This window comes from Miscanthus floridulus, chromosome 14 (assembly GCF_019320115.1).
Source record: "Miscanthus floridulus cultivar M001 chromosome 14, ASM1932011v1, whole genome shotgun sequence".
In the NCBI taxonomy this organism is placed as follows: domain Eukaryota; kingdom Viridiplantae; phylum Streptophyta; class Magnoliopsida; order Poales; family Poaceae; genus Miscanthus; species Miscanthus floridulus.
This window is the reverse complement of record NC_089593.1, coordinates 90,964,070-90,980,922: the sequence shown is the minus strand read 5'-3', so window position 1 is coordinate 90,980,922 and position 16,853 is coordinate 90,964,070. Positions and strand designations below refer to the sequence as shown.

Below are 16,853 nucleotides of genomic sequence, written 5' to 3'. Positions count from 1 at the left end.
AGAACCCTTCAGGAACAGCTTATTGCTGAATAGGAAGTCTCATCCATATGATGGTGCTCAAATGGACAAAATCTCATGCATACCACACTCTACATCACCAGGGGGCCACCGCACCAAAGAAGAAGGGCCCACTCCACAGTGGGCCACTGACCGACGTGGGTGGGGCGCCACTCAGAGCCCCACTTTCTCTCCACCGCCTCTTCTTTGGACAGCATGCAAAGAAGCACAAGTGTGAGCCATCCCAAGCATTGGTTAAGTCAGTTTCATTGGCCGTTTGATCTAAGGGCAAGGTGAAGGTGTCACCTAGATCGATGATGTGGTGTTGGAGTAGCCCCTACTCCACCTTAGGCTATAAATAGGACCCTCACCCCTCACTTGTAACACACACCACAAGAGAAGCTTTGTCGATAGAATATCATCGGCAGTCCTCCGAGGGGTATCCCACGAAGGTAGAATGATCGGCAGAGGAGCGTGTGATCAAGAACAAGAAGGCAACAGAGACACACGAGTTACACAGGTTAAGGCCATCTGTATGACGTAATACCTTACTCCTGTGGTATGTTGGTTTGTATTTGCTATCGTATGATATGCCATGATTTTGGAGGGGGTCCCTGCCTGCCTTATATAGTCCGGGAGGTAGGGTTACAAATCGGTTAGATCTGAGAGATAACCGGAAAGTAATAACATATTACAAGAATCATGGGATCACACGTATCCTAACAGATCTCATAGCATCTTTAGTATATCTTCCCCATGTCTTGCGGAAGGCGCCGAGCAGAATCGTGCCCCACAAGGCTTCGTCTTGTGGGCTAGGCCGCCCCTGGGGGCGCAGCCCATGTGGTCTGCCATGAGTATCTGGGCTCCTACCCCCCCACAGCTAGTCCCCGAGCGCCTTGTACCCGTTATGCAACGCCGTCTTGAGCTTGTCCAAGCAAGTGCGAACCAAAGCCAAGCAGTCCAACTCATGGTCCGACCACCGCGATGAGTCGCCAAGCAGTTATGAGTAGTTGTCGAGCTACGTGTGCCATCGCCGATCAGCGTGAACCGTAGCTGAGCAACATATTCCAAGTACGGCTTGCCATAAGGGTGTAAGGAGCTCAAGTCTAGAACTGAAAATTTCTTCGCAGTAGACCAAGTGTGCCCACTTAGAGTCCGACCACGAGAAAAGGAGATAATCTTCATTAGCTTCAAGAGGCATGGAGTCTTCAAGAAAAAACAAGCACATTCACCGCAAGGTGAAGTGTGCTCACTTAGTCACCGAGCCTGATAGTAGATGATGTAGTCATGTGGTGCCAGGGTCAGAAACATAGAAATAATGAATGACCAGCCGAGCAGGCAGCCAGTCCCCGAGCTGCAAGCGATGATATCGGAGTAATCCAGCCTTGGAGAAAAAAACAGAGTAACGGCTGTACAGTAACGGTTACTGAGCCTTAATAAATGGCGGAGAAGTCAGCGATTATTCGGCGAGTAGCAACTGATGGCAGCGATAAATGGGTGACATGGGCTGCGGTTGCGCAGAAGCCTAGGTAACAGCCCATATGCCGCATCGGAGAAATCGAAGCGGCGTAGATCGCGAGAACAGTTCCCCAAAAAACCCTTGAATGCAGAAAGGTGGGGAAAGTGCTTTATAACAGTGCCACCGCATACCTTGTTCCCACCTTTCCACCTCATCTTCCTCCTCATCTCTCGCATTGCTGAATCCACAACCACATTTGCCTCCATTGCCAAACCCTAACCAGATCTAGGAGATGGCGCCGAAGAAGGGAGTTACGAAATCAAAGAAGACTAGTCCCAAGAAGACGGGCGCTGTGGCCCGACGTGATGAGGAGTGGGTGCTGTCGTGAACAGGAGAGGTGGAGCTAAATAGATTGGTGGAAGCCGGCGTTCTCCCTGACCGTGCTACTGCTAGATGGCGGCCAGCCCACGGTGAGTCCTTCCCAACACCCCATACTGACGAAGCAGTGGTTTTCGAGGACTATTTCTAGCATGGGTTAGGATTTCTTGTTCATCCATTTATGAGGGATCTGTTGGAGCTCTGGGTGGTTACTCTGTGCAACCTTCACCCCAATACCATCTTGCACATCTCAATCTTCATCCATTTCTATGAGGCATACCTTGGAATCCTACCCCACTTTAATCTCTTCCGTCACCTATTCTGGCTGAAGAAAAGAGGCAGTGCCGGTTCCAAGGTGGTCGGCGGGGTGTACCTTCAGCTGCGGGATGGAATGGTGAGTGAATACCTTACCGTACCACTGAACACATCACTAAAGGGGTGGAACACCAGGTGGTTTTACATGAAACAAAGCCACCCATCGGTTCGCTGTAACATCGACCATATCCCAAAAAGCCAGCGGAGTTGGTCGGAGATGCCGAGCAATGACGATATGGAGCAAGTGAAAGAACTCATCGACTTAATAAAAGGCATGTGGACCAATGGCGGATTGGTAGCGGCAAGTTTTATAGTGCGCCGCGTTCAGCCCTGTAAAGAGAGGGCGCACCTAGGCTTCGAATTCAAAGTGGAGACCGATGGTACCCGAGAGAAGCTAGAAATACTATCTAGGAATGTCATTGAAGAGCGGACTGCCAAGCTGTTCGCTCTGCTTGCCTCATTCAGATTGTCAGGGTACACAAAACCCTTTAACTGCAAGAATCTGCCTCATCAGGTGAATATCCCAACTGTGTGTTTCTGAGAAGTTTTTTATTTTGTCATTGCCGAGCAATAGACTGATCCACTTATGTGAAGATCCATTCACAGGACCGGGCCATGTATTTCTCCTGAGTGCCAAGAAACGATTGGCCGCCGGCAGTAGATGCACGACCACTAGCTCAACCTAAAGAAAGCTCCATTGGTGTCTCCTCGGAATCCAGAGGTATGGATGTTGGTCGGACGGAGAGTCCTTCCCTGGTATCGGAGAAAATCTAGGGGAAGAGGCTAGCGGTAGATGAGCCAGCCCAGAAGAAGAGGAAAACAGCATCTATTGCTCCTCGCAAACCAGGCGGCATCTCGCTTGGCGATGATTAGACCAATCAAACATGAAGGACCACTGTGTTCGATTGGTCTGATGATGATGAAATTATGATGGATCCTCCCCCGAGCATGAAAGAGCCTCCACGTAGCACACGCGTGGGGGGAACAACCAGGAGAAGGTGAAGAAGTCCGTGAACCATCGGCGAGGAAAGTCCCCGAGCAATGGGCGAAGGGAATTTCTACGCAGCAGACGATGAAAGTCCCTGCGGGGCGAGCAACGGAAGTCCCTGAGCAACAAGCGGAAGCACACCTAGAGCAGCAGGCGGAAAGGGCCCCAGAGCAGCAGGCACAACCGAGGTCGATCGAGGAAGAGCCAAGAATTCCCTCGTAGAGCACGGGAGTCGACCCCGTGGCTGCGCCTGGAGGCTCGGGCAGGCATCGCCGATTCAAGAAATTGAACCATTAGACCAAACCGTAAGTGTCCTTGTGTTGAAGTTACTTTGTTGTATGTTCTTTACTTCTGTGGTGACTGAATAACTGAATTGACACAGTTCAAGGCGAACGATAGATCTAGCCCTGCCCGCTCAGACTGAGCAGCAACCAGAAGCTGGCCCCAGAGCGGGGGAGATGCCAGCGGACCCCATCCTGGAGTCCCCAAGTGCTCGGCGACATGTAGGGGAGCCAATCGCTGTCCCTGGTGGACTTGGCAGCAGCGAACGGCTGTCTATGACAGCGAACGAGTCAGCGACAGCACCCTCGGCAATGGCAGAATCTAGAGCGGAAAATCTTGTGGCGCTGAAGGAGCAGACGACATTCCTCGATGCTTCAGAGGGCATGGTCGGACCCGCTATCCAACCACCAAGCCCCCAGGTGGTGCCCCTAGCTACAACAGAGGAGGACGAGGTGGAGGATATCGTGCGTGACGAACCTTGACCCCAATCAGTCCGGATCCTCCAAAAGCACGACGATGACTTAGTAATTGTCGAAGAGGAGGACACCACCAAGGAATTTAGGAGACTGGAGACTACCCTTACCGGTGTGATGAAATAGATCAAGGTTAATATTGCGTCTGGAAAGGTCCTGGTTGATTTTTGGAATTGGATAACGATACTGGCATTGTGCATTTGCAGGAAATAACTCAAGTTGCCGAGCAGCGCCGCCAGCTGATAAAGCGAATGGATCCCCTTGCTGAGGAGAACAAAAAACTCAAAGAGGCTAGGAACCTCTCGGAGAAGAATATCCAGATGGCCCGACGCGAACGAGACCTTGCGGAGTCCAACGCGCGGGACCTAGAATACCAAAAGGGGGTTCTGACCTAAAAGATGGCTGCTGTGTCCGAGCAGATGCGGAGTCAGTCTGAGCAGCTGGCTGCTGTCTCCGACCAACTGAAGAGTGCTTCCGAGCAGCTAGAGAGGAAAACCGAACAGCTTAACAGTGTATCCAAGCAGAAAGCAGGTACGGTATATCAACGAATGTACCTTTGTATTGCTAAATAGCCATATTTTTGTGATAACTGTTGCGCTTTATAGAGCAAGATGCCGAGCTCGGCCAAATGCGCCAGGCCGTCGATCAACTTCGCCAGGAGAAGGCAAAGGAAGCAGAGCGGGCGGACAAACTGGCTGAGGAGCTGAAAGGTGAATTCCTCCTTGTCGGAATTACTGTTGAAGTAACTTCCTTATATGATGGAACATTGTAACGCTTGCAGGCTATCGTCATAAAGCCAAAGCACAGTTTGACGTGCTGGTGCAGGAGGCCAAGGTCCAAAAGGAGAACTTTGACGCTGTACTCGCCGCAATTAAGCTGGTGCTTGACTATGTCGACCTGGAAATGGCCACTTAGCGCGATGGCAGGCGGCAACGTTCAGACACCGTCATCCAGAGGTGCAAGGCAGCATGGGAGAACTTCAAGATCTTCAACAGCGATGCCATTATGTCCATTGCTACTCATGTCCTCATGGTTGTTTAGTCCCATTACCCAACCATCGATGTTCGGCCTATAGGGGGTGGGTTCACCGAAGGACTGAGCGATGCGGAGACCCAGCAGTTGGAGGATGAGATGGAGGACACAGCGAAGACGCTTGCCGGTGACATAGATCTGTTTGGTGAGATGGATGATAACGGCGGAGCTCAGTAATCTGCTCATAGATTATCATCTGAAAAATCTTGATAGTGTAGTTAGAACGCACGAAAGCGCAAGAAACAATTATTTATCAAATAAATGTTACAAGGTGCATGTATATGCAGTTTGCTTGTATTTCAGAGAAAAAATCTTCGTAGTTTTAATCCTGACGTGATTATGCGTAGTTCATGTAGTGTCCAAGCAGTTGGTTTGCTACTGATCCCTATGGCCTTGGCCAGCCCAAAGTCCATAACATCGAGCGCAGAGCCCGTGCATGAGTAGGAGTAACAGGCGTGACCTAGGAACCGCAGCCGACCACCCATGACATAGAGCACGGAGCCCGTGACACGTGTAGGGAGAGATCGATGACTGGGTCTTCTCCATAGAAAACAGCGCGGAACGTGTGTTGCTCGGCGGTTGTGGTACGAACTTGGAGACAAAAGGTAGTATAAGCGGCGACCAAGCAATTAGTTCTATGCTGAGCTCTTGGCCTTGGATAGCCCATAGTCCATAACGTCGAGCGCGGAGCCCGTGCACATGTAGGAGAAATAGGCGTGACCAAGGAACCACAGCCGACCACCCATAATGCAGAGCGTGGAGCCCGTGGCACGTGTAGGGAGAGATCGAAGACTGGGTCTTCTCCGAAGAAAACAGAAAAGGAAAATAGGTTGCTCGCTGATCGGCGAAATATCTTGGAGGTTTAGAGTAAAGTGTTCGGCGATTTGGAGAAACTTGTTCGGCGAAAATCTTTTGAGATTTGGAGGAGATAGTTCGGCGGTTCAGAGAAAGCATGTGGCATAAAACGTTGGTGATTTGGAGGAAACGTGTTCGGTGACTTGGAGAAAGCGTATTCGGCAATTTTCAGCGAAAATGTTTCAGCGATTTTGGAGAGAGCATTCGGTGATAACTTTGGAGGTTTGGAGGAACTTATTCGGCGAAATCGTGGTCGGCAATTTGGAGAAATCATTCAGCGATTTTGTATTGGAGCTCGTTATTGAGTATCATAAAGCTCGGCGACCGTATGTGGAGATTGAGAACATATCTGGAGCCATCCCAAGCGTTGGTTAAGTCGGTTTCATTGGCTGTTTGATCTAAGGGCAAGGTGAAGGTGTCACCTAGATCGATGATGTGGTGTTGGAGTAGCCCCTACTCCACTTTAGGCTATAAATAGGACCCTCACCCCTCACTTGTAAAACACACCACAAGAGAAGCTTTGTCGATAGAATATCGTCGACAGTCCTCCGAGGGGTATCCCATGAAGGTAGATTGATCGGCAGAGGAGCGCGTGATCAAGAACAAGAAGGCAATAAAGACACACGAGTTATACAGGTTCAGGCCGTCTGTATGACATAATACCTTACTCCCGTGGTCTGTTGGTTTGTATTAGCTATCGTATGATATGCCGTGATTTTGGAGGGGGTCCCTGCCCGCCTTATATAGTCTGGGAGGCAGGGTTACAAGTCGTTAAATCTGAGAGATAACCGGAAAGTAATAACAGATTACAAGAATCATGGGATCACACGTATCCTAACAGATCTCGTAGCATCTTCAGGATATCTTCCCCATGTCTTGCAGAAGGCGCCGAGCAGAATCGTGCCCCGCACGGCTTCGTCTTGTGGGCTAGGCCGCCCCTGGGGGCGCAACCCATGTGGTCTGCCGTGGGTATCCGGGGTCGTACCCCCCACAAGTTTTCTCTACTTTCTAAAGATGTAAAAGTAGAATAGTGAGTTGGGAGCTAGGGAGAGTTGAGCTATGCTCGGGTTTGGAGGAGTCTTCGGAGGTCTGGTATGCTGTTGTATCTTTCCTTTATAAGATTATTGCTTTAATATATTTATCATCTCTATTTACTTGTATGTCTTTCATGTTTATCTAGTTCATGCCATAGTTGTTTAGCTAAGTGTGGTTAGTATAGTTGTATCTCACTTTAGCATAGGATCTTTGCTCGCATCGAGTGCTCTAGTTATAGATCATGACTAAAGTAGTAATCGTTAGCGTAGACATGGTGTCTGGGCTAGTGTTTACTTGAGTTTGCGTCCAATCCCATGGATAGTTGTGGTAGTCCCACAGGTGACAGCTCTGTAAGGCCTTTATAATCCACCACGTTTGGATTGGTGTTTTCGTAGAGCTTTTTAGCAGCCTTCCCCGACCACTCTTTCTCACCTCATTCGAGGGTTGGAAAGGTACCGTTGCTCCAAAATATTTTTGTGTGTGATTACTATGTTTTACTCATTCCTTAGTTATCCCCTCTGATGTGTACTAGAATAGAACCATAGTCATAGAGAAGTGCATAGAAACCTTGTACTCCCCCTTTGTCCTCTCACCATTGAATTCTCCTATGTGTGTCATTATCCATAACTCTTATCATATATCACTTATCCCCACTTTAGTCTAGTCGGTATACTATAGTCAGTAGATACATGATGATTAACTATAACCATCTTTACCATTGCTTCCCTGTGGATAAATACAATACCCTAGAATACTCTTGGGTGAAAGCTACATCGGTATCCGTGCTCTTGAGGATTTGTCTGTGTACGTTAATAAATACCAATACACATAGCTGCAAGAGATGTCAAATCCAGGGCGAGTGAAGTCGTCAAGCGTGGCAAAGCATGGGTCAAAGTTCAGTGGCGAGAAATAAGCCGGGCCCGTGAGCGCCACCGCACCACACGCGTGCGCTGAGCCGCAGTCGCCCCCGCGCTGTGCGTTGCCAACGCTGCCCCGCGCACGCCAAGCCCCTTGCTATCCCTGGAACCTTATGAATTTTTGATCCAAATAGTTTGAAGCACAGAAGATGTGTCAGGATCAATGTTGGATTTTTCAATTTTGCCTTTAAGACCATAAAGAGACATCCCAAACTCAGACAGCCTTGTGAAAGTCTCCAAGGTTTTTTTTGAGGCAAACTACGGCGGGGGGGGGGGGGGGGGGGGGGGATCCCCACCTAGAAATTATATTACCAAGGCTCAGACGTTTGTTACAGAGACCATCGTTACAGGGGAAGGAGGGGTACATGAGGGGAGTGTTTATATTCATTCAGATATAAAAGCCAGGCCTGAATGCTATCTGCAGTGCCGGCATTCCTGAGGACAAAACGCTTTCTCCATACAGCAAGATCTTCAGTCACACGTGTGATAATCTTGTTGGCCTCATTCAGTAGTTCAGTCCAGTTTCAGAGTTTCAGTAGCTAGTCTTAGTCTTCAGTTTCAGTTAGCGTTTTTTCAGTTCAATAAACTGAACTCGGACTTAGCCAAAGCCGGGTGCGTCATGTACGGGTCTGATGCATGCTGTGTTCATGCAGAGACTCTCCTTCTTTCTAGCAGTAGTGGTCCTAGACGCACGCTTCGCTCTCATCCGTGGGATGGCGCGGGTCAGTAGGAGGTCGTGGCGTGCGCGTCGTAGTTGCCGTGGTGATCGGCATGGCTCCAGTCGTGGGATGGCACGACACTTGACGGAGCGTGAAGATCTCAGCGTCCTAGTAACTTTTAATAAGTTGCTGAATAGAGTCAGAAAAACTGCGCGCGGTTGCGGCACCAAAATTTCCTCTCGCTGTTCGCGTGTGTGTGCGTTCTCGTTCTGAGTGTGCAGTTGAGTGATTGATCAAGCGTCGGTGGCGGGCGCCGAGCTGTGAAGACAACAAATCTTCGTTACAGACGTTTGATCACCTTGAAACACTTCTCCATTTCGGGCATCCCAGAGGCGCCACAGTAGTGTGAGCAATATATATGGCCATAGCTTGACGTCTAGATTGCTAGGTGGACGGAGGGTCCAGACCTCCTCGTCCGAAGCTGTTGGCACTGCGGACAGCCCCAGCTTCGGCCAGAGCGGGGCAACAGTTGCTAAACTGGTCATCGAGGTCCAGTTTAGCAACTTCATCGTGTACCTCCCGCCTGACTCCCTCCTCAAACGCTCGCTCCCTGACCGCCATACCTGAGGACAGCTCCTGCATCTTCTCTAAGGAGGCTTCGAGCCTGTCACAGGATAAGGCTAATTCCTCAAATTGAGTTTCTAAATTGCTATCCCCAAACAAATATTGTTTAAGATCTTCTGCAATTTGCTTTAGCAGGTGATTTTTACCCCCTTTCGTTCTCGGCTGATAACAACCGCACCATTCTGAAAGCTTGTTTGGGGCAAAGTCAATTGACGAGGAGCACCCTTGCTCGATCGAAGACTCTGCTCAATTGTAGGCCAGCAAATTCCAGAGTCGCTTTTCCGGTTGCCCCTCAAATATTCGTCATCCCTTTGTAATCCTGGAGATTGCTCAATTGGATTCCCCAAATCTCTCTCTGACTCCCTTACTGCAATCTATTCCCTCAATTCCCCGATCCCCAAGTTTTGAGAGATTACCGAGGTTAGCCGCGCGCCACGCATCCCGCTGAAGCAGCAGGTCCGCTGACGATTACAGAGATCACTCCCGCGCCCCTGAGACCGCCGATGACCGAGACCCCTGCTTCAGGGAGCGAGGAGAAGCAGATAGATACCCGGTGACCCCTGTCGGACGGGCAGCCCCCGCCGACGAGCTCTCCGCTGTCGGTACCGTCGCCCATCAAGCAGCCACCGATGGCGCCTGCGCCCGAGGAGACGCCACCGAACGCTGTGTCACCCCTGTAGGCGCGGGAGCTCCCGCCGATCGATGAACCCTCCGCCGCGCGAGTCGTCGGAGAATGTATCGCAAACACGCAGGCCCGGTCGCCACGCGAGGGGCTCTCTCGTTCTCCCATCTTCAGTGAGCTAAGTGCTAAGTTAATTATTTTCAGTTCATAGCCGGTTTTTAATTTGAACCTGCTAACGGATATGAAGCATGCAGATTTTTGCTTGATATATAAATATATATGTAGATAGGCTAACGTCACTTTGCATTAGCTTTACTGATGTTGTTACTTTACACAATACAGGGTCTTCAATTTCCTTTTAAAGGAAAAGATAAGTGACACGTACGGTGCATTCTTGGTGGGGTCTTTTCGTGAGTGTGATTGCCGCGTTCGTCAGCAAAGATGGAGGATTTGGAATAAAAAGACTTGTCATATCTTATGTTTTGGTGGCGATTCAAGTACTTGTGTTTGGTGTTATATTGTGCGCTCTTGGGGTTGTCTACATGCTTGGTATGTATATCTCTGCTGGAGTTTCGCTGTGGCGTCTAATCGAGCACGACTTTGGTGATGCCGAGGGTGCCAACCAGGGGCCGGCACTACAGGTCCTCTACGTCTTAGTAGTGGCACAAGGCGTGCTCTTTGGTTACAAGACCATATTTGCTCTTGCGGTAGGAGGAAGCCGGCTAGCTAATGTGGTGGCACGAGAGTTTGGTATTGAGGTGGGTAAAGAGCTAGTTGCAAAGTACCTAGAGGAGACCGTAGCAGGGTGCGAGAAGGATCCATCATTCGCCACTGGAAGGAATTTTGTGACATATGGTGTGGACTTGATGATGGAAGCTAAGTCAAATGAGGGTTTCATTGCTGGGATAAGGGTTCTAGGCGGTGCAATCAAGGATATGCATCCACCGGGTAAGATGGTGCTTGCGAAATATCTGCTCACTAGATTGGATTCCTCGAGCGCCATTATCCAGAAACTGCTAGAGATAGTTGGTCCTAGAAGCCCATACAGCAGAGAGATCAAGGGGCACGTGCTGAGGATAGTGGATATCATTGCCCCTTGCATCCGTTTGGAGCAGTTCCCACGAGCCATTGAGTGCTTATGTTCCGTGGTTGACACATCTGAGGAGTCTAATCAACTACAGATGAACCGAGAAGATGATGATAACGATGATGGTGATGTCCAAATCAAGTGCATCGAGACATTTGCCCGCCTAAAAAAAGACAAGGTATGCAAACCATTTTTAAATCAAATAAGTAGCTAATGTGGCAAAAGGCTAACTTGTCCCTCACTAATTTATTAGTTTGGTTGTCAATTTGTTTAATTTTGTACTAATGCATTGTTAAAAAAGTATGCATTCATGTTATTGAATTTAGCTACTAATTTTGTAGAAGATGGTGTTTAAAAGTCATTTATGGATGATGTTTAAAATGCATACGTTTATGGATTTGGTTTAGCAATCCGAAATATCGTATAATAATTTGGCACAAATTTTGAACTTAGATATCTTGTTTTTCAGGCAAGGAGTAAGAAACTCAAGGACTATGAGAGAGTCGAGGTGCTCGAAGAATATGAGAAAGACTACATAAACGATGTACATATGTCTCTTTCTGATACAATATTATTCCATATAGAGCGGCTGCTGTACGGATGTCTTCCGTGCGGGCTCCCGATCCAACATTGCCTTGTGGGCAAAAGAAAACCAGAGGAAAATGAGAGAAAATAAACTTTTAGATGGACGTTCGACCGGCTGCTTATAAAAGCTACGAATATCATTTACAAGCTCGTAGCTCATGAGGACAACAGATGGATTCTGCGTACTTGTGTATCCAACACCATGCTACACAAGATTGCCATGTTGCCTACCAAACTCCACAAGAAGAATCATGATCCATGTGGTGCGTATGAGACGATGTCAGAGCTCCAGATGCTAGAGCACGTGGACATCCGTCAGTTAGTGTGCCGGCCGTTAGGAGTTTGCCGAGTGTCCGTCAGTTAGATCTACTGCCTACGGCAACTCCTGTTGGTGAAGGACGGCAAAGACGAAGAAGAAGCGAAGAAATAGAGAGGAGGTGGAAGAGGGGGAGGAACAGCTCCTTGTCCTTTGGTCCATGGATGCCTCTGCCCTTGAAAGTACAATCACTACGCCAGATTTGCACATCACTGCCGGCACCATCACTGCCGGATTTGTGAGAACCGGCAGTGATGTACCTTCACTGCCGGTTATGAGCTTGAAAATGAAAAAATGATTGGGGTTGGGCTAAAACCGGTAGTGAAGGACCACATCACTGTTGGTTTATGGCTTGAACCGGCAGTGTTTTTGCGGCCACTTATCACTGCCGGTTCAAGCCACAAACCGACAGTGATTTGGCTCTATCACTGTCGGTTCTAGCCAAGAACCGACGATGATAAGCCTACAGCACAAAAAGGCTGCAGTCGTCCTCTTCTTCCTCCTCTCTTCCATCCCGAGAACAGAGACGCACGTTTGGGCCCTTCCCTCCATTGTTGCGGTTGCTCTTCACCATGAAGCTAGCGCTTGGATTTTGAAGAATGGCTTGATCTTTTTGCTTTAAGGTTAGTAACAAACATCCTCTCATTTGATTTTGTTGCTTAATTAGCTTCGTTTTGATGGCTACATTGCTTGATTCTCATTCTAGTTCTTTCTCTATTCTAGAGAACACTTTTCCAATTGGACATTTGTGCAAGGCTCAAATTGTGGTGAATCCATCATCCAAACAGGTGGTGTCTATGAACACATTTAAATTCCTAGCTAATTATTCCATGGTGGTCAAGATCATCATTGTTAGTATGTGATGCTATAATTAGTTCTTAGAAGTAGAGTAGAATATGTGTTCTTCATTATTGCATAATAACTGTTTTTTTACGATTTTCAATTTACAGGGCCAGGACTACCAATTTTATTTTTCTAATAATTAGTGTACAATAATGTTTTTCAAAAATGGTAGTTTCGAGCTACAATTGTTGTTCATGAAGCTTGATTTCTTATTAATTCTTTGTAATTATTGTCTCAGTATTTTTTTGTGCAGAGATGGATCGAGAGTGGATGCATCTGTCCCGAATGGACAAGCGGTACATGCATGGCGTTAGCCAGTTTATCACCGATGTCAAAGCCCATGCTGGGAATGGGAACCCTGTCTTCTGCCCATGCAAAGATTGCAAGAATCATAGGAACCTTCGTCAAATTAAGTCTATACGATCGCACTTGATTACCAGGGGGTTCATACCAAACTATACGATATGTACTATGCATGGTGAGGTTGGTGTGAATGTTCTGCAGGAAAACGATGATGATGTGGACATGCCTGACATAGCCATCCACGATGCTGACGAGGAACCCGGTGTCAATGCGGAACCTATGGCCACAGTTAATAATGTGTTTAGGAACACGCTAGCTGACGACACCGAGGATAATGATGGCATTTCTCAGCTGCTACATAATGTAGAGACCGAATGTCTTAGTGAAAGACAGCTAAGAAAGCTAGAGAAAATAAGACAAGATTGCAAAACATCATTGTATAGGAATTGTCCAATGAGCAAACTGGAAGCTGACATCATGCTGTTAGAGTTCAAATCGACAAACGGATTGAGCGATAAAGGCTTCGATCAGTTGTTAGGTATAATAAGGAAAATGCTCCTAGAAAAAAATGAGTTGCCAGAAAAGACATACTTGGCCAAGCAAATGATCTGCCCCATCGGCCTCGAGGTTGAAAAAATCCACGCGTGTTCCAATGATTGCATATTGTACCGTGGAGAAAAATACAAAGACTTGGACAAGTGCCCCAAGTGTGAAGCTCCACGGTACAAGGAAGGGCCGTCAGATGAGGGCACCAAGACCAGAGGAGGTCCCATAAAGGTCGTTTGGTATTTCCCTATAGCTCCCCGGGTGCATAGGTTGTTTGCATGTGCAAAGTCATCCAAGCTGTTGCGCTGGCATGGCGAAGAGCGTAAGAAAGATACAATGATGAGGCACCCTACCGATGGGCATGACTGGATGACTATCAATACTATGTTCTATAAGGACAATCGGTGGAGAGGTAAGGCACCTTTGGTTTGCTTTGAGCACAGATGGGATGAATCCTTTCGACCAGGTTAGAAGCAATCATAGCACCTGGCCAGTGACGTTGTGTATATAAAACCTTCCATCTTGGGTCTGTATGAAGCGGTCGTACATCCAGATGCCACTACTGATCCAAGGGCCAAGACAACCTGGGAATGACATGGATGTGTTTCTAGAACCAGTGATCGATGAACTAGTGGAGATGTTTGAAAAGGGTGTGCCGGATGTTTGGAACGAGTAGAAAAAGGAACATGTCACGATCAAGGGAGTACTTATCGCTACAATCATCGACCTGCCAGGTCGAGGTTCGTTGTTCGGAGAGAAGACAAAAGGCTATACTGGATGTGTCGAGTGCTTGGACGACACTGATGCGGTAAATCTGCCAAATAACTCAAAGATAGTTTATATGGGACACCGTAGGTTCCTACCTCACCACACCACAACACCGTTTCACCGTCAGACATTTGATGCTAAAAATTATATTTGGCGATGGATGATCTGCCGCTAAAGATAACTCAGAGACCATCTGACGCTAAATCCTCATTTAGCGATTTAGTGTCTGTCGCTATAGGTATTCATATTTAGCGTTGAACCGTCTGTCGCTAAAGCAAAGTGTACCGTCAATCTATCTGTCGCTAAAGAAAATGGACCCCACCCACCGTGACAAACCCTAGGTCCTTTCCCAAATCCTAAAGATAGCCGCCGCCGCCTCTTCTTTCATCTCTCGCAAGCCGCCTCTAGCTTTTTCCTCTTTCATTGCGCTCCACTCTCTCTCTCCGGTCTCTCCCTCCTGATTCCAATCCGCCCCATCCCACCCCATGCGACTATGGCGGAGCTCCATTCCCTCATTTCCCCCATCTCCTGTCTGGATTAGAGCGGCAGCGGTGGCTTGATCCCACCCAGCGGCGCCCTCTCCCCTCCACCTCGAAAGCCGGTGGCCTTCCCCAGCTCCCTTGCTGACGCATCCCGTGGATCCATCGAGGAGGCTGTGGATCCGGCGGCATCTTCATCCTCCCCATCGATTTGGGCGGCACCAGCTGACCTCCTCCGACGTCGATGCTGGTGCGAGCCCGTCGACGTGGAGGTGAAGGTCCATCGTCTTCAGTGAGGCCTCGATTTGGTGCGGATTCGGTGACGTGGCCTCGATTTGAGGCAGAGGTGGAGGCGGAGGCGGTGGAGGCTGATTCGAGCGTGCTTCGGGCTGAGGAGCGAGGGGCCCTACGAATCCGCCGCCCGTCGAGACCCAGCATCTACAGTCAGGACCGGGAACAAGGATCCAAACTCTACTGCGACACGACTGCCGGCCGCGCGGCTACGAGGACGTCGACATCATCACCGGCGACGGTCCTCGAATGACTCCAGCTCCTCCAGGTATGCGCCGCCGCTTCGTCCGCCTGCCCCTCCCCGCTCTTCGCCCCTCTGCTCCCGCCGGGTGTGCGTGCCAGACTTGTGTGCGTTGCGGCGGTCGTTCCGTGATCCCCGACGTCGTGTTCCGCGGTCGCCAGGACATTGGTGTCGACACTGTTCGACAGGGCTGTGCCTTCTGTCGGCCGCTCACTGGTGATGCGCGTCGTGGTGACTCCCTTTTTGCCACCGATGCCTGGTTAGGCACCCGCAAGGTCCTGGGCAAGGCGGTTGATAGTTTCATTGTCGTTCCTGCTTTGGTTGCGTGCTAGCATAGCAGTGGGTTTCGCGGTGAGATGCCATCCTGCTAAAAATTCAGAAGCAAACCAACTTGTCTACAACATTTGTTTCAGATGACCTTATGTTTTGATCGATAAGAATAACTGTGTATTGCAAATCTGTAGGGTGAAATTTGTAGTCATCATATAGTTCTAAAAACTGAAAAGATGAAACGGAGCTACCTCAAAATCACCTGTTTCTCAGTTTGGAGATATTCTTCATCAAGGTATTTTACGAGGGTTTTGATTGCTTAGACGGACCATTAGCTCCATCCTCCAGTGACACGGATCTGGTGATGCGACTAAAAATGTTCAGCCATAGGGGAAGATGCTTTGAACAATTAGACTGAAAAATGAAAACCGTACCTGTCACCAAAATATTTCAAGTTATCAACAAATGCTTTGATACAGTCAATAGAAGTGCTTAGCACTTCCTAGAATTCCAAAAGAGAATTCAGTAGAATAACTAATATTGGTGTGCAAAAGCTCGTAAACAGAAAGGCCTCAATAGCGTATCACTTCTTCGGAAAGTAAAAGTTAAAATAATTACCACGCATGCAGAAACATGATACTTAGTCAATTTCACAAAGCAGAGTCCACATCTATCCAATTCTTCGCTGCAGTCAACATAAGAGAAAATGACACTGTATATCAGCAAATATTTTGAGCCTGTAACTTCTGAGAATGATTATTAGTTATCACAATGACTGCAATTTTCATGTTTCTTTTCCCTTAGTTCAGGGGTTCAGGGAGAGAGCCTACTTACTTGGCCTGCTTTTCCCTTAGTTATTCAAACAAGGACTGCAATTTTCATGTTTCTTTTCAAAAAGCTGATCCATGCACTGACAGTGCTTGCTTCTACTTTGCATGAAGCTATGGATCTTGAAAGTTCGTCTTCTTGGGCATGTCAGAAAATAAAAATAAACAAGTGAGCTGTGCTAATACAATGCATTTCTTAAACTAGAAACTAACAAATATAATTATTGACTTACCTCCACTTTTTTCAGGTCATGGTCTGTGGGAGCATTTGAAGAAAAGAACATTTCTGGACAAGAGTGATTTTGGTTATTTCCTCCCTGTTTTTACTATCAAGGTATAGTCTGGTACTCTTCCTACAATTTTTGCTAACTTTGTACCTCTGGTTACAAATTGACTATTTTTTTCTAAGATATTTTTTCCTGATTCAATTCAGAAAGTGTAGCAATTTTAATATTCCTATGTTATTCAGAATTTTTAACAATACAATGAAGCTTGCTAGGAAAGATCAAGTCAACTAAGTTTGTATTCTTCGATATCCACAGTTTGCACAAAGTTATCTTACTGTCTCAAAAAAATCTTAAAGTTGTATAGTTACCTGAAATATGAAGAGATACATCTTGTAGCTGGGACTTGAGGGCATACACTTTTTGTGATCTGGTGC

The 16,853-nt window shown here is 47.9% G+C and overlaps 2 protein-coding genes across 2 annotated transcripts; both read left to right on the top strand.

Annotated features, from left to right (window-relative positions):
• The first annotated feature begins 4,290 nt into the window (after positions 1 to 4,290).
• On the top strand, positions 4,291 to 4,807 carry LOC136503977 (uncharacterized). The gene is made up of 3 exons (XM_066498879.1): positions 4,291 to 4,423; positions 4,498 to 4,602; positions 4,674 to 4,807. Exons 1-3 carry the CDS (start codon positions 4,291 to 4,293, stop codon positions 4,805 to 4,807), a joined length of 372 nt encoding a protein of 123 aa, XP_066354976.1.
• Positions 4,808 to 10,106: 5,299 nt separating this feature from the next.
• LOC136502827 (uncharacterized) lies at positions 10,107 to 11,569 on the top strand. The gene is made up of 2 exons (XM_066498085.1): positions 10,107 to 10,901; positions 11,193 to 11,569. The coding sequence occupies exons 1-2, from the start codon at positions 10,179 to 10,181 to the stop codon at positions 11,397 to 11,399; spliced, it is 930 nt and encodes a 309-aa protein (XP_066354182.1). The 5' UTR covers positions 10,107 to 10,178; the 3' UTR covers positions 11,400 to 11,569.
• Positions 11,570 to 16,853: the final 5,284 nt, after the last annotated feature.